The sequence below is a fragment of the Podarcis filfolensis genome (genome assembly GCF_964270895.1).
Source record: "Podarcis filfolensis genome assembly, chromosome: 6".
In the NCBI taxonomy this organism is placed as follows: Eukaryota; Metazoa; Chordata; class Lepidosauria; order Squamata; family Lacertidae; genus Podarcis; species Podarcis filfolensis.
In genome coordinates, this window is record NC_139609.1 from 92215810 (window position 1) to 92237035 (window position 21226).

General features: G+C 46.5%; 2 protein-coding genes across 2 annotated transcripts in view; both read right to left on the reverse strand.

The window, feature by feature from the left end:
- The window catches only part of SRMS (src-related kinase lacking C-terminal regulatory tyrosine and N-terminal myristylation sites), a 42964-nt gene extending 39692 nt beyond the window's left edge, over positions 1–3272 (reverse strand). Inside the window, exon 1 of the mRNA XM_083618851.1 lies at positions 2714–3272. Coding sequence (XP_083474977.1) covers positions 2714–3069 — 356 coding nt within the window. The 5' untranslated portion in view covers positions 3070–3272. The remainder of the gene's footprint in view (positions 1–2713) is intronic.
- A 4749-nt stretch (positions 3273–8021) lies between these two features.
- The window catches only part of LOC310764436 (peroxidasin homolog), a 74783-nt gene continuing 61578 nt past the window's right edge, over positions 8022–21226 (reverse strand). Inside the window, exons 20-24 of the mRNA XM_083618338.1 lie at positions 16879–17087; positions 14813–14927; positions 12294–12387; positions 10738–10849; positions 8022–9590 (exon numbers count right to left, since the gene is read on the reverse strand). Of these exons, the coding sequence (XP_083474464.1) occupies positions 10751–10849; positions 12294–12387; positions 14813–14927; positions 16879–17087 (517 nt within the window). The 3' untranslated portion in view covers positions 8022–9590; positions 10738–10750. The remainder of the gene's footprint in view (positions 9591–10737; positions 10850–12293; positions 12388–14812; positions 14928–16878; positions 17088–21226) is intronic.

Sequence of the window (21226 nt, forward strand, 5' to 3'; positions counted from 1 at the left end):
CTCCGGGCTGCTGAGACTGCCACTGCTGAGGGGGAACCAGGGACGCCCGGTGCATCAATTGGGGGAACCACTGACCCCCCATGACCCAAATTGAGCCGGGAGCGAGAGCGCCTGGCCACCCAGCCGACCGCCCAGCCGTGCTCTGGGGCCAGGAAAACCCCAGAGCCAACACAGGGGGGAGAAGAAGGAGAGGAGGAGAAGGAAGAGAGAGAAAGAGGAAGGAGAAAAAAGAGGGGAGCCCCGAATTTGCTGCGCCGCTGCTGCCGACGTTACTGAGGAGGAGAGGTAGGAGAGCACTGGGAGGGCAAGGACATGTGGCCGAGCCCAGGCCCGACCCGAGCCCACTCCATAGCGGCTAGCGCTCCAAGAGAGCAGGCCGGTGCCCAGATTAAGGCTGCGCAACAGAGGAGACCACAGAAGAGAAGATATTACTTCTCGATTTTTTAAAAAAATATTTTTTTTTCTCTTTTAAAAAAAGTGTCCCTGGATTCTTTGGAAAAAATCTGGTAACCTTAGTTTACTGAGCGACGAGAGAAAAGCACACTGCACATGCTCAGGGGCACTGTGTCCTTGGTGATTACTTTCCATGGGCCCTGTCACAACCCAAGGAGCTCAAAGGTTCTAGTGATGGTCTCTCTGGCAAATGCTACTTATGAGCCAGGATGAGTTCTTGCCGCCTCCTGTTGGATTCATCTAGCGGCCCACCAGCCCACCAACCATGGAACCCAAATACTGTCCCTCTGTGCAAAAGCCCTAATTTCACCTGCCGGGTGAGAGGAAAGGCAGGACTGGAAACAGGTGTGTCAAATCTAGGAGCCACAACAACACAGCTTTGATCTACGGGATAATTTGCACAGCACTTTCTAGTATGTGTGCGGGATTGACGGCGCAGCATCCGAATCCTTCTGGTGTTAGGCTCAGAGATGGAGAATTATTGATTGCCTGCTACATGTTAAAACAATATGAAAATGATATGCAGGTGGTACTTAACGCCACATAAAATGCCAAGATCTGTAAAACCATGTCTGGTAAATGTTGGAAATGTTAACATACCTAAGGGTCTTTTTTAAATATGTGGTGGATGTGTGAAAAAGCGAAGGGTTTGGGGGAAATGGCACGCAATGAAATGAAGACAATGTTAAAATTGGTTGCTACCAAAAAACGTGAAGCTTTCCTTCTAATGGTAATAGGGACGGGTGTCCCACAAAGAGGATGATTAAGCTATTTATGTACACAACAACAACAGAAAATGGAAACAGGGAGAAGTTCCATCCAAGGAAGAATTTGGCTCTAATGGACTATGCAGAAATGTTGAAATTGACAGCAAGGGTAAGATATCAAAATTATGAACTAGAGTGGAGACCCCCTTTGGGTTATCTGAGGGAGTATTATAGCCAGATTAAGTTGTAATTTAAGTAGCGGAAAAGAACTGACAGCAATTGTAAGAGAGGAAATAAGTATGAGATATACCATAAAGATGGTGCGTAACGCAGCAGGAAAAAGGGTGCAAGTAGAAACATCATGGAGGTAAGGGTGGGAAGTCAAACCGTTAAGAGAAATATGTATGAAAGTTGAAGTTAATTTGTTAAAATTTCTGAAATTTAATACAAATGTCAATAAAAAAGAGAGAGATGGTGCATTATTTGAACCTGGGTTTCACTGTGGCTTGCACTTACTTTCAGTATAAATGTCCCAGCCTTGGAAGATGTGAGGTAACAGAAAGTCATGTCTAAAAAGGGTCCCACAAGTCCATCTGCCTTCACTTCCCAAACTTCCTTCTGCCTAGGAACTGCATTGGAGAATAGCACTGGGTTCCTCCGGTTTATGAGGAAATTGGTGGCTTTGTGACAGCAGCACTGGCCAGTCCCCCCTCTCATCTCAGACCTATTTGCATAAGCAGCAACCAAACCACCTCACACTAGGGGCAAACATTTTCCTATTTGGCAAACTGCGAAGCAAAGAGACGAGACTGAATGTGGACACACAAAGGGGAGCAACAACCAGTCAGCAAATCTTTCCCTAGACACATTCCCATCCTTTGGTAGTCATTTGGCTAGCCATAGTTATTATTTAGAAATCAGACCAATCATAACCAAGATGCTTTCAGGCCGACCCGCCAATCAAGAATAAAAAGAGGGTCTCCTGTCTGTCTTCTGCATTAGACACATGTCAACCGCGATATGTTTATCAAATTTGGTTGCTATAGATCTATTCCTTATCTTTAAATAAAAAAATAACAATAAACAGCTTTTTTAAAAATCAAAGTGATGTGCTTAAAACAATTAAGAACACACAGATGCAAATCAGCAAAACTAGTATACATAGCTACATTATTTATTTTGGGGGGAAAGTGGTAAATTTTTAGGAATGTTGCTTGATCTGTTAACTCTTTTCACACCCAACAGCTCACAAAATTTTAGAATCACACATACAGCTGTGTCATGTAGCCCATTCCCACAACGCAAGAATCTTGCCCACTGCCGCCCTTGGGTGGGCTCGAACCACCAACCTTCGGGTTAACAGCCAGATGAACTGACCCACTGTACTATTTATACTAGTGAAGGTTCCCTTCTGGAGATGTTTGGGTAAGATACTTTCTCCTGTTCTTGTTGCTTCTTCCTCACCCCTCCAAAAAAGCCCACACTCCCCCAAACCATGTTGCACAGAACCCGCAAAGACTCGGCTGGCACCCCCCAAAGACTCGGATACTCACGGCTGCTGCGCAGACGGTTCCTGGCTGAGCTTGCTGATGTAGTTGGCCGGCACGTAGCCCATTACTGGGTCCCCCGAGAGCCGCCTTGCTAAGACATACCCTCCCTCTTCTTTGAGGACGCAAAGTTTCTCTCCTCTGTTGACACTCAGCTCATCTGCACTCCTGGCTGTGAAGTCGTAGAGCACCCCAAAGAGGGAGAAAGCGGGTTCTTCAGGGTCGGGATCCAGTGTGGGGTGTAGGGATCCGGAGACCGGCTCCCAGAACTCCAAAGGACAGCTGTTGGAAACCCTGTGGGGCAAAAATTTGTTCCAGAAGGTAGTGAGGAAAGCAAAGTGTTTCCTGAGGAACTGGTCCATCCCCTTCCTTTTTCTGCAGAATTTTTCAAGGAGGGTTTAGCTTTGCTATTCCAAAGGGCTTCTCAAAGGTGACACAGCCTTCATCGCTGCCCTCTTCTTCATCGGCTGCCTGTATCCAGGGACGCCGTGAGCTCCCCTGCTCCCCAAACCGATAAGAAGCAATATGAGATGCCGGCTTGGCACTGGAACATCTGAGTGTGTTCTAGGCTCTTGGGAACGCCCAAAAGTGAGACCTGAGAATCTGGTGTAACTTGTTCGCTGCAAGCCCAAGTCATGGGTTCAGGCCTGCCAACACATCCGTTGAGGGCAGTTGCAGCTGGAACTCACTTAATTACCGGCTCTGCTCATGCTCTGAGCTGCGCTCAAATTAGCACTCATTTCCACAGTGTTGGGCAGAGTGTGTTTAAATTCACTTCTCTTTGGCATGGCGCCAGCTGCGTCATTTTCAAAGCAGAATTTGAGGGCAAACTCGAATTCTGCAAATTCTAAGAAGCTTGGCCAGAAGAGAAATAAACAGTATCTTAAGTGTTATCACACATCCCGTCCACTCTAATTTTTGTCAGTGTGATCGTATTATACTACATGCCCTAAACATAGTCTCCAGGTATGCGTACCTGTGCACAAATGGACAGCATCTCAAAAGAACTATGAGGGGGGCCATGGATGAAGTGTGCAGAATATTCTGTTATACAAATTCTAGATGCTTTTATGCTTGCGTGCTTTGGCTCCTGTCACACTGCATCATGGGCTTTGGAGTCCGTCGGAGACTGTAAAGCCCATGATGCAGTGTGAGCGTACACACATTGGAACATATAAGATCTGAGCAATATGCATTCCCGCCCCCCACTGTGTACTTAGGTCACACTTCCAAATGTCATGTGAGCTTTCCATTACGCAGAAGTTACATTGCGTTCAATGGGATTTACTCCCTAATAAGCTGATAGTGCCATCCTATAGATGCCCACTCAGCAGCAATTGTGCCACAGGGGCTTTCTATGAGGAAAGTTGGCCTAAGCCGGGCTTACTCAACCTTGGCTCTCCAGATGTTTTGAGACTACAATTCCCATCACCCCTGACCACTGGTCCTGCTAGCTAGGGATCATGGGAATTGTAGGCCAAAAACATCTGGAGGGCTGAGGTTGAGGAAGCCTGGCCTAAGCCAACAAAAATGAACCATGCTTCTACTGCCAATGGTCCATTTTTGTTGGCTATGGCTTCTAACTACCCCCTGATACCACTCAAAATATCAGGATGGATAAAAGAAAGAACTTCTTTTCACAGGGCATAGTGAAATCTATGGAACTCACTGCCACAGGTCATCAACTTGTTTGGCTTTAAAAGAAGACTGGACAAATCCATGGAGAAGAGGGCAAGTGGTCTATGCTCCTGCCACCATGCTCAGAGGTTTCAGGAGGTTCTTATGGTCGAATCCTGCTTGCGTGTTGGTCATTGTGAGAACACGATCCTGGACTAGATGGGCCAAAGGCACAATTCAGTAAGGGTCGTCTTATGTTCCGATGTTCACCTATTAGAGGACCCAATCTCATGGTGGGAGAGAGTTTTTGCAGACCTTGCCCATGCCTCTTGTTCGACGTCTGTTTATAATCTGAGGATTGGGTGTGTGCGTAAACCACCGATCCATCTGAGCGTGCATTTCACAGCTTTGCTCTGTAAAACTATAGCGGATCCTTTTAAGTTACAGGTAGGTAGCCGTGTTGGTCTGCCGTAGTCAAAACAAAATAAAAAAATTCCTTCCAGTAGCACCTTAGAGACCAACTAAGTTTGTCATTGGTATGAGCTTTCGTGTGCATGCGCACTTCTTCCGATAGAACTGCGCATGCACACAAAAGCTCATACCAATGACAAACTTAGTTGGTCTCTAAGGTGCTACTGGAAGGAATTTTTAAAATTTTAGATCCTTTTAAGGAGAAGGCTGCGAGAAATTTGCTTAAAGCACACACAGAGACACCACACAGAGAAATCTATTTTCCTCCACATATAGTTTTATTTCCAATAATGTAGAAATCCAGAATTTTTTGAAAGCTTTTCTTGTCGATCACCTTCCCGCGGTCCAACTTTGGGTTTCTGGCTGAAGGAAACTGGAGGGCGGAATCAGAGAGGCACTGCATTGCTAAGCTAAACAAATTACACCTACGGGTTTCTCGGTTTGAAACCTTGGCACAAGCAAAAAAAAAACCATGCACGTGTTGCATCTAACAAATAATTATGTGCAGAGTAGTGAGATATCTCCACGGCTTGGGCCATCTCTCTCCTGGGAGGAAGGTGCACCTGGTATTTTGCCTGGCACAATCCTATTCTTCCTGCTCTCTAACAGGAAGTGATCGCATACTAGAAGCAGCAGTATCAGAGATGCAACAGGAAATGGACTGTGGTTCCAAGATCACCCAGTTCCTCTTGACACCGTCCAGCCGCTCAGAAGAAACTAGAATTTGTGGATAGGATCCACCTCCATAGCACCCCCTGCTGGCAGTGTCTCTGGAAATGCCAGAATTTGTGCCCATGTGCAAGAATCGAGGAATACTTAACACAAGGGCTACCGTATTTTTCACTCTATAAGACGCACTTTTCCCCCCTTCAAAAATTAAGGGGAAATGTGTGTACGTCTTATGGAGCGAATACAGGCTCCTTGGCTTCAGCGATAGCAACGCATTGCTTTCGCTGAAGCCGCCGGAAGCCCCCGGAGTGCAGCGGGAGTTTGCTTCAGGCAGGGGACTTCAGGCAGGGGGGTTCAGGCAGCTATCTGCAAGCCTTCGGAGCACAGCAGGAGTTCCCGCTGCGCTCTGAAGGCTTGCGGATAGCCGCCTGGAGAGCAAGAGGGGTCAGTGCACACCGATCCCTCTTGCTCTCCAGGCTTCGCTTCGCTGGAGAGGCGCTGCACAGTTTTCCCTCTCTGCGCAGCGCCCCTTCAGTGAAGTGGGAGGAGAAATGGAAGGGGCTCCATTTCTCCTGCCGCTTCGCTGAAGGGGCGCTGAGCAGAGAGGGGGAGATTTTTTTTTTCCTGTTCTCCCCCTCTTATGGTCCAGTGCGTCCTATGGTCTGGTGCGTCCTATAGAGCAAAAAATACGGTATTTTTCTTGGAAAAGAGGTGCCGGATCTCACCACGAACGCCTCCCTTGTTCCTCTCATAAGTCTCGAATTGTAGGGGAATGAAGACAGTAGGAACACGTTAAGGTAACCGGGAAAGGACAAATCAGTAATAAAGAATCTCAATGCTTTTAGCACTGCTTGCAATCCCTTTTAGCCGAAGAGTCAAAGTCAACCTGAACCCAATAATTACATGGAGCATCATAAACTAACACAGTGGATGGAGCATAGCACCATTTTTTAAAATAGCACCTCAAAATAGACAGAGCACCGCAAGTCCAGGTCAAACCCTGGTTTTGTATTTCCAGGATAAGCTTCAGACTAAACTCGCAATTGCAATAAATACAGAGGAGACGTCGCACTGGTTGGAGCTTCAGCAGCAAAGTGGCACAAGGGGTTAGTGTAAGTTTACCAGATATTTTTCAGTGAATCCGGGGACACTTTTCAACTTCAATAGGAATGACAGCATTTTGTCAGGGGACTGATTTGTCAATCCGGGGACTGTCCCTGGGAAATGGGGACATCTGGTAACCTTAGGTTAGCGTGTATTGTAGCTAACCAGAAGGTTGGTGGTTTGAGCCCAACCAGGGATGGCTGTGGGCAGGGTCTCTGCATTGCCTCTGGGCCACCTAGCAGGATCCTGCCTCTTAGATAGCTTCCATGGCACAATGCCACAGTTATGGCTTCTCCACAGCCATCTCAGAGAGCAGGGGTCAGCAAACTTTTTCAGCAGGGGGCCGGTCCACTGTCCCTCAGACCTTGTGGGGGGCTGGACTATATTTTGAAAAAAAGAAATGAACGAATTCCTATGCCCCACAAATAACCCAGAGATGCATTTTAACTAAAAGCACACATTCTACTCATGTAAAAACACGCTGACCGTCTGCAGGCCAGGTTTAGAAGGCGATTGGGCTGGATCCGGCCCCTGGGCCTTAGTTTGCCTACCCAGGATATTTCTGAGATGGTGCCTAGAGAGCCCTAGCTCCCAGGCAGACCTGAAATGCCCAGAATTATTTCTGGTAAACTATGACAGCTTCGTGGTTTAACTCTGTAGCGTCAGCATGGGCTTAGGATGTTGACCCAGGGAATCCCTACGTTTGCGCATTGTTTGCAGGTGCTAAGACAGAAGAAGGCAACTTGCTCATGTTCCTATAGGACGGGGAATGATGCAGCAGGTGGGTAGGGGGAAATCGGTCCCTGCTTCCATGTGCTTTCGACTCAGGTTTCCTAATCACCACCCGTCTGCAGCAGGCCAGGGCAGGCTGAGGGCTCTTCCAGGCGACCTGTTTATTGAGCATTCATCCTGACTTGTTTGCAGAGAGATTAGACCAAGGCTCTGTACACATTATTGGATTAAATGCAGCTGGGTTGCTTCTTTATCTCAATTTGGATCAAAGGTGGTTGGGGGGGTAGAAGTTTAGGGTTGCCATGTGTCCTCTTTTTCCAGGACACATCCTCTTTTTCAGAGGCAAAATTTCTGTCCGGGTAGATTTTTTTAAAATTTGCCAAAATGTCTCAGGCTATACTTTCTGGATGAGACATAGACATAACTGGTGGTTGAAGATTTGCTTTCCTCTTCCCTTCTCCTGCCCCCCTCAGCAATATATCACAGCTTCTGTAGCCTAGATATACAGTGGTACCTCGGTTTAAGTACTTAATTTGTTCTGGAGGTCCGTTCTTAACCTGAAGCACCACTTTAGCTAATGGGGCCTCCTGCTGCTGCCGCACCGCTGGAGCACAATTTCTGTTCTCATCCTGAAGCAAAGTTCTTAACCCGAGGTACTATTTCTGGGTTAGCAGAGTCTGTAACATGAAGCGTATGTAACCTGAAGCGTGTGTAACCCGAGGTACCACTGTAGTAGGGGTATTTAAAATAAGGGTTGTCCTAGCATCCTCTTTTTTGCTCGCCAAAATATCTCAACCCTAAAGTCAGCAAAATGCAGTATTTCATAAAGAATGGCGGAAGGGGATTGCTGCCAGTGTCATGTGCAGCAGGGTGAACAGGACTGTGTCCACAGCTCAGATGTTGTGTGTTGGCACCTTTCTGTCTGATGTTGGCTATTTAATGCTCTTTCACTCCGGGGAGATGAGACAATGTTGGCTGCTTAATACGCATTTGCTCCTGTTTGCTTGTGGGGAGGTTAGATGGCGTCGACGCAAAGCCAGCGTTATCCCTCGCCTTCCGGTACATAGAATCATAGAACTGTAGAGTTGCAAGGGGCACCTCCAGGCAGGGGTGAGAGAGATTCCTACCCCAAAACTGGAGAGCCACTGCCAGTGAGCACAGATTTACAGGGACCAATGGTCTATGGCAGCTTCCTATGTTGTGCCAGAGCTCTCAATCAACTTTGATTACTCAACCTGAACTTGCCAGTTTGTGAATGAAACAGCAACAGTCTGGAAGCGCCCTGAGATTGTTTGGGCAGGTTACCGGGCACCTGAACGGAAACCAGATCTGCATCAAAGAACAGTCTGCGGGGGTGCTTTGCTAATGAGAATCCTGCTCACCACACCATTGGCAATGTGCTTTCCATGCGCCAGCCGACTAAAAGCCTCCCGGAAGTTTGGGGGTGGTGGTGGAAGTGTCTTTTGTCAAAAAGGGCAGAAGCAGGTGTTGGAATGTAGCCCAAGGAGAAGCAAGTTCAGCATCGGCTCAAGTATCCAAGCGGGTTTCCACCCGGTTGGGGCGTTTCTTTCAAAATTTCACCCGTAGCTTTGGAGCGATTGTTGAGAAGAAGGAGCCTAAGGGAGAGTTCAGCCCACCTTTTCCGGGCTATGCTTTTCAACACGACTGGCTTTGCACCTGGCATGGCAGGGGGCTGTTTCTGACAGACGTGCCCCTTCTTGTTGGATGCCGCGGCCTGCTGTCAAAAGCTCTTCTCGGTTCATCAGTTGCTCAGCGATTCGGATTTCTTCCCCTGCCACCAGCACGTGTGCTCAGCAAACGTTGGCTTTGCTCGGGCCCCAGGTGGGTCTTTGAAGACTGCTCTTTGGGACTGCGCCTCTGCGAAAGATCGAATTGGGCAGGATGGCTTGCAAAAATATGGGAAGGAGAGCTTCCCCGGGGTGACGGGATTTATTCTAAAGCAGCGTTCACCATTCTTAGCCAAGTGCTTTAAAGAGAGGAAGCGATGCCCTAGGGGATTCCAGGAGGAAACTGCTCTGGACAGCGTAGAAGCCAAGAATAAGTCATTCCTTGATGAGGCAAGGAGAAGTATGGAGATCTGGGGAGTCTGTGACTTATCAGTGCAGTGGGCGAGGGGTTCAGAGAAGTGCAGTAGTTCGGAGAGGCATGACCAGATTTCGACAAACCCTTGGTCGTAATGATGCTGACACTGAGGGTCTCAGTTGAAGGAAAATGGGCTTTTCTTGGGGGGGAACAGCTAGTGCATCTTGATGACAGTTCGTGAAGCAGCCTGAGGAGGACAAAACAGGGCAGAGGTGGATTAAAACTGAAGGCAGGGAGTTTTTTCAAGGTGGCACATTAAGTCCTGGTTGTGGAGCAAAGGGCTGGGTCCTTGCAGGAAGGGGAAACCTACATTTGTGCAGGTTCCCGCTCTGCTGAAGCTGACAGCCAGAACCTTTTGCCCTGGGAGACCCACAGGACACCTAAATATGTTGCTGCAGTTAATTTGGGTGAGCTCCAAAATATTAGTAAAGGTAAAGGGACCCCTGACCATTAGGTCCAGTCATGACCGACTCTGGGGTTGCGGCGCTCATCTCGCTTTACTGGCCAAGGGAGCCGGCGTACAGCTTCCGGGTCATGTGGCCAGCATGACTAAGCTGCTTCTGGCAAACCAGAGCAGCACACGGAAACACCATTTACCTGCCCGCTGGAGTGGTACCTATTTATCTACTTGCACTTTGACGTGCTTTCGAACTGCTAGGTTGGCAGGAGCAGGGACTGAGCAACGGGAGCTCACCCCATCACAGGGATTCGAACCGCTGACCTTCTGATCGGCAAGTCCTAGGCTCTGTGGTTTAACCCACAGCGCCACCTGTGTCCCTCCAAAATATTAAATCATGTTAATTAAACGTAATTGTATTTCAAGAAAAGCAGGGGTACATCTCACTGATCAACCGCGAAGAATTCTGCCTGGAGACTTTTGCTTGCATCCCTGGAAATATTTTTTTATTCTCCCCACACTCCCCATTTAAGAAAAGCTGAAAATTCAGGGGAAGGTGGCTGAGCCCGAGAAGCGTCCTACTGCACCAGACCGAATAGCTCAGTCAGTAGAGCATAAGGCTCTTAATCTCAAGGTTGCGGGTTTGAGCCCCACGCTGCGCAAAAGATTTCTGCATTGCTGGGGGTTGGACTAGATGACCCTCGTGGTCCCTTCTTACTCTACAGTTCTAGGGTTCTATGAAATGCCTGTCTAGGCCATCATTCCTTCTCCAGTGGCCAGCCAGGTGCCTGGCAAGGCAGAAAGGGGTGACAAACACACAAGAGCACAGGTTTGCTACCACAGAAGGTGCTCTTGAAACTCCAGCTGCCTTCAGCAACTGCCCCATAACACACACACAACACACACACACACACACTCTTTCAGCATGGATTTTCACCGTGCAGAGTGGGTCATCTTTTCCTCAAGGCAGCTCCACTCTTCTGCTGCCAGCCATATCCGGCTGTGGTGCTTCTTTGATGCTGTCTCAGTTGACTTTCCAAGCCGTTAACCTGACAGCGGAGGAAACAAGAGGCCTCATTAACGGATCAGCAACTGCATTCAAAGACGGGGGTGCAATCTGCGGCCCTCCAGAAATTCTTGGTCTACGTTTGGCACCAGCTTGGCTGCAGGAGTTGCTGGAAGGAGGCAGCATACAAGGCACCATCCAACTGCCTTAGGGATTTGTGTAGGGTTTACTACTCAGTCTTTTCTCCACCCAAAGATCTCCCACCAGGCAGCGGAGGTTTAGGACCAGAATTTGCCTTCTCCTACTGTTATGTACTGAGTTGAATAGGATCCAAAAGGCAGCAGTCTGATTGGTCCTAGAACAATAGGATTCAGAATGCAGCAGTCTGATTGGTCCTAGAACAATAGGGTCCAGAATGCAGCGGTCTGATTGGTCCACAGGAACCACCCAATCCAGCTCCAGGTGGAAGCGAATCCGCAACCTGATTGGCCTACAGGTGAATCCCAGAATTAGCCAATCACGTGGGGCCCATTGTGTAAATAATGTATATAAAGCAGACATTCTGGGGGAACTGGCATTCCTCACTACTATGAGCTGAATAAAGAGCATGAAATCCACTCTCGACTCAGAGTATATTTCACGTACCTAGATCGACTACCTTCCCAGGTTGATGATGCCCATCTGCCCCTCACTTCCCTCTGGCAGAAACCAACTTCTTGACTGCTGGACCCACTCTCGGTCTTGTCCACTCAATCCACTGGAGCCTGTCTTTGCATGCAGGGGAAGTTTCTAACTCACTGAGGGTTTGAGACCCATTGGCTACCTACACTTGGTTTAGCCGGCCAGTCAAAGCTGTTTCCGTGATGTGGCCGCCATTGCATGCCGACAGCTTCCAGGAGCCACATGGGAGAGCTGAGTGCAGGGTGAGGACCAAAGGTGAACAAACTGCCCCAGAAAGAGCATGGCTTGCCCACACCAGAGGTACTGAAATATACTCGGAGTCGAGAGTGGATTTCATGCTCTTTATTCAGCTCATAGTGGTGAGGAGGAATGGAAGTTCCCCCAGAATGTCTGCTTTATATACATTATTCACACAATGGGCCCCACGTGATTGGCTAATTCCGGGATTCTCCTTTAGGCCAATCAGGTTGCGGATTCACTTCCACCTGGAGCTGGATTGGGTGGCTCCTGTGGACCAATCAGACTGCTGCATTCTGGACCCTATTGTTCTAGGACCAATCAGACTGCTGCATTCGGAATCCTATTGTTCTAGGACCAATCAGACTGCTGCATTCTGAATCCTATTGTTCTAGGACCAATCAGACTGCTGCATTCTGAATCCTATTGTTCTAGGACCAGTCAGACTGCTGCCTTTTGGATCTTATTCAACTCAGTACATAACAGGTACCACCCCTTCCCTAACACCCCATACCTTCGAAGAAAAGAATTCACTTTAAACGTTTGGTGGACACACAGCCAAAGTCTACCTTTCTCTGAAGAGAGGAGATGGTTTTTTCCAGTTCGTTTACTAATGCCTCGAGGTCCTCCTCTGAGGGAGGGGTCTGAGAAGGTTCCTCCGGCCTGCAAGGAAAGGTAGAAAAAAGAGGCGTGGCTTCATTTGAGGGGCGTGTCCAGGTGACTGCTCTCTCCTGCTATGAGCAAGGCAAAGGGATGCTGAGGTTGGGTAGGATGTGCAACCGGCCTTCTTCAAATTTTGAACCTCCACCGGAGGATAATCCTGTCTTCTCTTTCCTTGCCCTGTCCCCCAACCTGCTGCCCATTGTCCCAGGAAGCACGATAAGGTGTTGGTTGGGTCCAATATACAAGGTCCAAAAGTTCAAAACCTTGAACACCTGCCTGCTTTGAAAATGGCACAGAATTATTAGAGCGGGTGCAACTTTGGGCATTTTAGGCAGCAGCAAGAAAAAGGGATTTGGGGCACAATATTCAGATTTCAGATTGGGAAAGGTTATGGAAAACGGATTTGAAATTCGTGGCATGTTGTACGCTGAAAGAAAAGTTGTACTGCTGGTATTTAACTCCTAGTAAACTAGCAAAATAAAAAAGGGACACGGGTGGCGCTGTGGTCTAAACCACTGAGCTTAGGACTTGCTGATCAGAAGGTCGGCGTTTCGAATCCCTGCGACGGGGTGAGCTCCCATTGCTCGGTCCCTGCTCCTGCCAACCTAGCAGTTCGAAAGCACATCAAAGTGCAAGTAGATAAATAGGTACCGCTCCGGCGGGAAGGTAAACGGCGTTTCTGTGCGCTGCTCTGGTTCGCCAGAAGCGGCTTAAGTCATACTGGCCACATGACCTGGAAGCTGTACGCCGGCTGCCTCGGCCAATAAAGTGAGATGAGCACCTCAACCCCAGAGTCGGTCACAACTGGACCTAATGGTTAGGGGTCCCTTTACCTTTACCTTAAACTAGCAAAAATATATAAAACAAGTACAAATACCTGCTGGAAATGTAAAGGAAAAGAAAGACTTTCTGGGAAATTATATATAATGAATTGAAAAAAATGTTTAAAATAACTTTTGTAAAAAACAACTAGAAGCCTTTCTATTGGAAATTACAGGTACTGACTTTCCAAAGGAACAGAAAATACTCTTTATGTATGCAACAATAGCAGCACGGATGCTATTAGCCCAGAGATGGAAAGAAGAAAGAGTCCCCTACCAGAGAGGAATGGCAAACTACTACGCTGAAATGGCAAAACTGCCCGGAAAACTCAGAGACCAGGAAGACAAGAAATTGGACAAGAATGAATGGGGAAAGTTTATAATTTATTTAGGAGACCACTGTAAGCAGATGAAAACATTAGCAGGATTTTAATCTCACTTGTAATGTAACAAATACTATGGACAATATGGATAGACATAAAATATAGATTACGAAATAATATGCAGTTGAAAATGTTGACAACAGGACTTATGGAGAGAATTGGGGGGGGGGGAGTGCTGAGATTCAGAATAATCTCTCTACATGGATGTGTATTTGGTATGGCTATAAATTCATATTTCTAAAATCTGTGGGATGTGAAACACAAGAGCAGTCAAGTACAACATTCCTAGAGTGAACATGTTTACACATGGGGAGGAATGTTTGTCCAGCCAGCAGGTAAACTTCCTGTTTCCTTCTGGGCTGGGACAGACTTTCTCTGCATGTGACTAGAGGTGGGCGTGGCCTCACCTGTGCAGGTAAGGACAAAAGCACAGGGCAGCGCTTTCTCTCTCTGTGACTACTTTCATTGAAGAAGCAACATCTGCTTAGCGAAAGATGCTCTCTTGGCTTCCAGCCAAGAGAGGACAAAGGAACTGTCTCCTTATAAGATAGTTTCCAGGTGTATGTTACTTTTCTAAGCTAAATCTGCCTTCTGGGATCCGATTGTGAACAGAATGTGAGTGAGTAAACTCTTTTTATACTTTTATAGAAGACTGTGTCATGTCTTATTTTTTATGAGGGAATAAGGGGGAAACAGGGATGCGGGTGGCACTGTGGGTTAAACCACAGAGCCTAGGACTTGCCAATTAGAAGGTCGGCGGTTCGAATCCCCGCAACGGGCTGAGCTCCCGTTGCTCGGTCCCTGCTCCTGCCAACGTAGCAGTTCGAAAGCACGTCAAAGTGCAAGTAGATAAATAGGTACCGCTCCGGCGGGAAGGTAAACGGCGTTTCCGTGCGCTGCTCTGGTTCGCCAGAAGCGGCTTAGTCATGCTGACCACATGACCCGGAAGCTGTATGCTGGCTCCCTCGGCCAATAAAGCGAGATGAGCACCGCAACCCCAGAGTCGGCCATGACTGGACCTAATGGTCAGGGGTCCCTTTGCATTTAAGGGGGAAATACCAGAACTGTTATTATAGAGGCTTTAGCGAGCCTGAGCAAACGCATCCGCTGAGTTTAAAAAGGAGAATGTTACTCTGCTAATCCTCTCCTGCATCTCCAAACATTCCCACAAAATCAAATAAAAATGATTTGTGAAGAAAAAGTGACCAGTCTGCAGCTCACCTTAGATCCCCAGGCTTGGCCTTGGAAGGGTTTTCTTCTGGGTAGCTGAAGCCAGAAGATCTTTTGCTTCGGAACTGTTGGGAGAGGGCCCTAAACTGGCCCCGGGTCCTGCAGTCTGGGGGGAAGAGGAAGATGTGAGTTTGAGGCAGCAGGGTTTGGAAAGCTCAGAAACAGTGGAAGAATGCTCATATAACTCTGATTCCAAAACAAGACAGCCTGAGCAGCTAAAAAATTATTATTGACCCACATCTCTGTTGGATGATGATTATAAACTCTTTTGCAAATGTATTAGCTAATAGGTTGAAATTGGTATTAAAAGAGGCAATTCATTATGACCAGGCTGTATTTTTTGCCAAAAAAAACCCCTCATGGACTATGCAGAAATGGCGAAACTTACTGGAAGAAAAGGAAATCAAGAAATCAAACTTTTTATAAAAGAATGGGAATGGTTTATCGAATATTTACAGATAAATTGTAAGCAGATAAAAACACTAGCAGGATTATTGTAATAACCTGCAGTTTCGCAAGGGTATATATGCACGACAGATAATTAAAGGAGCAAGTGAAAGGAATTTGGATATGCAGAAGATAATTTAAAAAATAAATAAATTAAGGAACCGCAGAAAGAGGGGGAAGGAAGTCAAATTTTGAAATGTTAAATTGATTGTAAAATTAATCGCATGTACAAACTTGGAAAGTATAAATAAAAAAATAAAGAAAACTAAAAAACTGAAAAGCTCAGAAACACATGCCCACCCCCAAAATATTTAACATATTAGTGTTCCATGTTTAGCGGCTTCTGAGCAGAGGGACGTGGAGGGTGACGTTTTCAGGCTTCATTTCATCTTGAAAAGGAATTATTATTATTATTATTATTATTATTATTATTATTATTATTATTATTATATTTGTATACCACCATCTGTAGACCTCAGGGTGGTTCACAGCATAAAATGCAAGATAACACAAAATACATAATAAAAACAAGAACAAAACACACCAATAACCTCGCTCACCCCACCTCCTCCCACAAACACACTTAAAAGGATCTAGGATGCAGGCCAAAGGCCGGGTTGAAGAGGACTGTTTTCACCTGGCGCCTGAGGAGAGCATTCCACAAATGGGAGCCACTACAGAAAAGGCCCTGTTTTCGTGTTGCCACCCTGCTGACCTCTTTTGGAGGAGCCACACAAAGAAGGGCCTTAGATGATGATCGCAGGGTCTGGGCTGGTTCCTATGGGGAGACACACCTCTCTAATAATTTGCTTACAAACATCCAGGTTGCACAGGTACGGCGGATGTGTATGTTTGTGTGTACAGAAAGAAGCCTTTAGGCAGGTGGCGCTTGCCACAACTAGGAACGCGAGGAGAAATTTGATTCATTTCACGTTTGGAAGCAAATCTCTCCAATTTCAACTTTTCAAAACAGTAGGCATTTTACCATTAGAAATTAAAAAAGACATAAGACCACTGTTCAATACCACAGCAGCAAGAATTCTTGTGGCAAGGAAGTGGAAAAACAAAACAATACTGACAGTCACAGATTGGCAGATACTCATGTTAGAATATTTACAACTAGCAAAACTGACGGGAAGAGTTAGAGGAGTATTGAACCAGAAAATATTTGGAGAATGGAGAATATTTATGGATTATATAAGATCATATTGTACTAACCACACCATATTAGCAGAACTTGAGTGAACTTTATACTTATAAACACAACAAATTTGTTTGTGGAGTAGATGGGAACAATATTAAAGAATATAAAACTGTGCGGAAAAAACGACGACAGTATAAACAGTACAATGAGAATGATTGGAAGACTTGTTTTGTCAGACGTCAGGAAGAATAAGTTTTTTTATGCACATAAATCTGCTTTTTCTTCTTTCTTCTTTCTGTATTTTCTTATTTTTTCTTAATTGCTTTTTCTTTAATTTTCTTTTTGTAGCATGAGATTGTGAATACTTTGTATATGTGTGTAATTTAAATTAATAAAGATTATTAAAAAAGCAACACAAAACACAAAACCCCACACACAATTCCCCCTCCCGTCCTCATCACGTTACCTTCGCAGCAGTCCTGCCAGAGGCGCAGATCCACTTCCGGGATCTCATCGCAGCTGACCATGCCCTGTGGGTAGGCTGCCACCCGGAAAACATCCTTCTGCAGCTGCCTGATGTGGTCGCTGTTGTCGCAGATGATGCGGGCGAGAGACACCTGCCTTATCTGCGTGAGCTGGGCAGGGCTGAGCACACCTGGGTTCTCGTACCAAAACCTGATGGGGGAAATTGCAGGCAAGAGCATCAGCGATGGACCTGTAAACAGCAAGCAAGGGATGCGAGGACAAGGTGGGGAGCCTTTGGTCTTCAGGAAGAAGAAGAGTTTGGATTTGATATCCTGCTTTATCACTACCCTAAGGAGTCTCAAAGCGGCTAACAATCTCCTTTCCCTTCCTCCCCCACAACAAACACTCTGTGAGGTGAGTGAGGCTGAGAGACTTCAGAGAAGTGTGACTTCTTTGTGGAAGTCGTTAAAAGTGCAGTTGTTGTATAAAGGATTGTTATTTTGACTGGAGTGTAATTGGAATTAATAAGATTTTGGAACGCAGAAATAAAGTAAATCATCAAATCATTAATTCTAGCACGCAGGGTGCCACCTAAATTGCATAATTTGGCATCTGAACGATTGGTATTAATGATTGTATTATAATTTGGCATTGTTATAATGAGGCTATTATTGGATTATTGTAGTTGAAAACTAATAATTATTATCAGAAGATTCTTAATCTCCGGTGTACAGGCTGGTAAATGTGAAATGCTTATGCATGGAGGTTTATTGCAGCATAAGCACAGCAGCAAGTGTTTATATAAGTGAATAAGATATCACTATAGACAAACATGTCTATAGACAAACAAATACCTTACGCTAGGGCTGCCATACGTCCAGGATTTCCTGGACATATCCAGGATTTGTCTGTCGGAAATAGCGTCTGGGGCAGAATATTCGAAAATCAGTAAAAATGTCATGGAAAACCCATGTGGGAAGTGATGATTTTTTCGTGAATTTCCTTAAAAATAGGTAAAAAACTTCATAAACCTTGACGTCTGCTGGGAGGGCGTTCCACAGGGGAGGTGCCACTACCGAGAAGGCCCTCTGCCTGGTCCCTGTAACCTCACTTCTCGCAGGGAGGGAACCGGCAGAAGGTCCTCGGCACTGGACCTCAGTGTCCGGGCTGAACGATGGGGGTGGAGACGCTCCTTCAGGTATACTGGGCCTTTGAGGCCGTTTAGGGCTTTAAAGGTCAGCAGCAACACTTTGAATTGTGCTCGGAAACATACTGGGAGCCAATGCAGATCTCTCAGGACCGGTGTTATGTGGTCTTGGTGGCCACTCCCAGTCACCAGTCTAGCTGCCACATTCTGGATTAATTGCAGTTTCCGGGTCACCTTCAAAGGTAGCCCCACATAGAGCGTGTTGCAGTAGTCAAAGCAGGAGATAACCAGAGCATGCACCACTCTGGAGAGACACTCTGAGGGCAGGTAGGGTCCCAGCCTGCGTACCAGATGGAGCTGGTAGATAGCTGCCCTGGACACAGAATTAACCTGCACCTCCATGAACAGCTGTGAGTCCAGAATGATTCCTAGGCTGCGCAACTGGTCCTTGGAGTCATACAGTTGGAAGGGACCCGGAGGACCATCTCGTCCAACCCCCCATAACGCAGGAATATGCAGCTGCCCCATATGGGGAATTGAACCTACAACCTTGGCATTGTCAGCACCTTGCTCAAACCAACCGAGCTATCCAGTTGATTTGTGCTGGTGGACCGGTTGCCACTCCCATCTTGAGCCCTGGTGACTGCGGGCTGTGACTGTGTGCTGCTCTCCGCTGGCAGGGAACAGCTGTTGTAGGAGTAGATCACGTCTGCAACCTCACCCAACCCCAAAAGGCAAGGCCCCAAGGATCCAACGGGGAGACGTCTAAACCCTGAGGGTTCGCCAAATCAAAAGAACAAATCAAAAGATCTCTCCCTCATTACAGTCGATCAGGTATATGAAGACGAGCAGCAAAGTCAGTCCTCAGGGAATGTGCAGGCGACCTTGGAACGGACAGCTCATGGAAGAACCCCGACCAGAACTAAGAGGAGGCGTGTAGTGGTGATAGGGGATTCCCTACTGAGGGGAACAGAAGCAGTGATCTGTGGGCCTGACAAGATGTCTCGGGAAGTGTGCTGTCTCCCCGGGGCTAAGATCCAAGATGTAACTGAACGACTGCAAGGAATCATAAAACCCACTGACAGATACCCCTTCCTCTTGGTTCATGTGGGAACCAATGACACTGCAAGCAATAGCCTCCAGAAGATCAAAAGAGACTATGAGGCTCTGGGCAGGAAATTGAAGCAATTAAATGCACAAATTGTCATCTCATCTGTCCTCCCAGTTGAACGACGTGGCCCAGGGAGAGAGGGAAAAATAGTGGAAGTGAACAACTGGCTTCGCAAATGGTGTAAACAGGAACAGGTTTGGATTCTTAGATCACGGACTGCAGTTTCTTAAAGATGGACTTCTGGCAAGCGATGGGCTGCACCTCACAACGGTTGGGAGGAATGTTTTTGCCAAAAATCTCAGAAACCTCATCAGGAGGGCTTTAAACTGACTAATGTGGGGGAGGGAGACAGTGCTCCTGAAGGTAGGAGTCTATCAACTGATGAAGATGATCATCCAAATGCCATAGACCAAATGGAGCAAACAGCACGCAGACCTAGTGGTGGGAGGAAAAAATCCTTAAATAAGAGACACGGGGGAATGATTAATGGACTTCAATGTCTGTACACTAATGCGCAAAGCATGGGAAATAAACAAGATGAGCTTGAGCTCTTGGTACAGCAAACTAAATATGACATAATAGGCATCACTGAAACCTGGTGGGATAAGTCCCACGATTGGAATGTAATAATGGAGGGATACAATCTATTTCAGAGAAACAGACCAGACAAGAAAGGAGGAGGAGTGGCGTTATATGTCAGGGATGTGTATACCTGTGAAGAGATCCAAGATTTAGAACCTCAAAGCCAAAGTGAGAGCATTTGGGTCAAAATTAAGGGAGAGAAGAATAACAGTGACCTCATTGTGGGAGTTTACTATAGATCCTCAAGCCAAACGGAGGACATAGATGATGCCTTTCTGGAACAGATGGCCAAGCATGCAAAAGGAAGGGAGATAGTAGTAATGGGGGACTTCAATTACCCGGATATTTGTTGGATGTCAAACTCAGCCAAGAGCATAAGGTCAAACAGATTCCTCACTGGCCTTGCAGACAACTTCATTGTCCAGAAAGTGGGAGAAGCAACAAGAGGAACAGCCATTTTAGATCTGGTCCTAACCAATGTTGATGACCTGGTTAGTGGGGTAGAAGTGGAAGGATCATTAGGCGCGAGTGATCATGCTTTTCTGAAGTTTACTATACAGCGGAAAGGAGCAGCCAAGCATACTAGGACTCAATTTCTTGACTTTAAGAAAGCCGACTTCATAAAACTTAGGGAAGTGCTGGGTGAGATCCCATGGACAGTAATACTAAAAGGAAAGGGAGTTCATGATGGCTGGGAGTTTGTTAAGAGGGAGATAGTAAAAGCACAACTTCAGGCAATACCAATGAGACAGAAACATGGAAGGTACCTAAAGAAGCCAGGGTGGCTATCCAAAGAACTTTTAACTGAGTTAAGATTAAAAAAGGATGTGTACAAAAAAATGGAAAAGGGGGGAAACCACCAAAGAGGAATTCAAACAAATAGCCAGCACGTGTAGACACAAAGTCAGAAAAGCTAAAGCACAGAATGAACTCAGGCTTGCTAGAGAGGTTAAAAGCAACAAAAAAGGCTTTTATGGGTATGTTCGTAGCAAAAGGAAGAACAAAGAAACAGTGGGGTCACTCAGAGGAGAAGATGGTGAAATGCAAACAGGGGACACAGAAAGGGCTGAACTCCTCAATGCCTTCTTTGCCTCAGTCTTCTCCGATAAAGAAAACAATGCCTGACCTGAAGAATTTGGAGCAAATGATTCAGCAGAGGAAACACAGCCCAGAATAACTAAGGAGATAGTACAAGAATACTTGGCTAGTTTAGATGTATTCAAGTCTCCAGGGCCAGATGAACTGCATCCAAGAGTATTAAAAGAACTGGCAGATGTGATCTCAGAACCACTGGCAGTCATCTCTGAGAATTCCTGGAGAACAGGCGAAGTCCCGGCAGACTGGGGGAGGGCAAATGTTATCCCTATTTTCAAAAAGGGGAAAAGAGAGGACCCAAATAATTACCGCCCAGTCAGTCTGACATCAATACCAGGGAAGATTCTGGAGCAGATCATTAAGCAAACAGTCTGTGAGCACCTAGAAAGGAATGCTGTGATCACCAATAGTCAG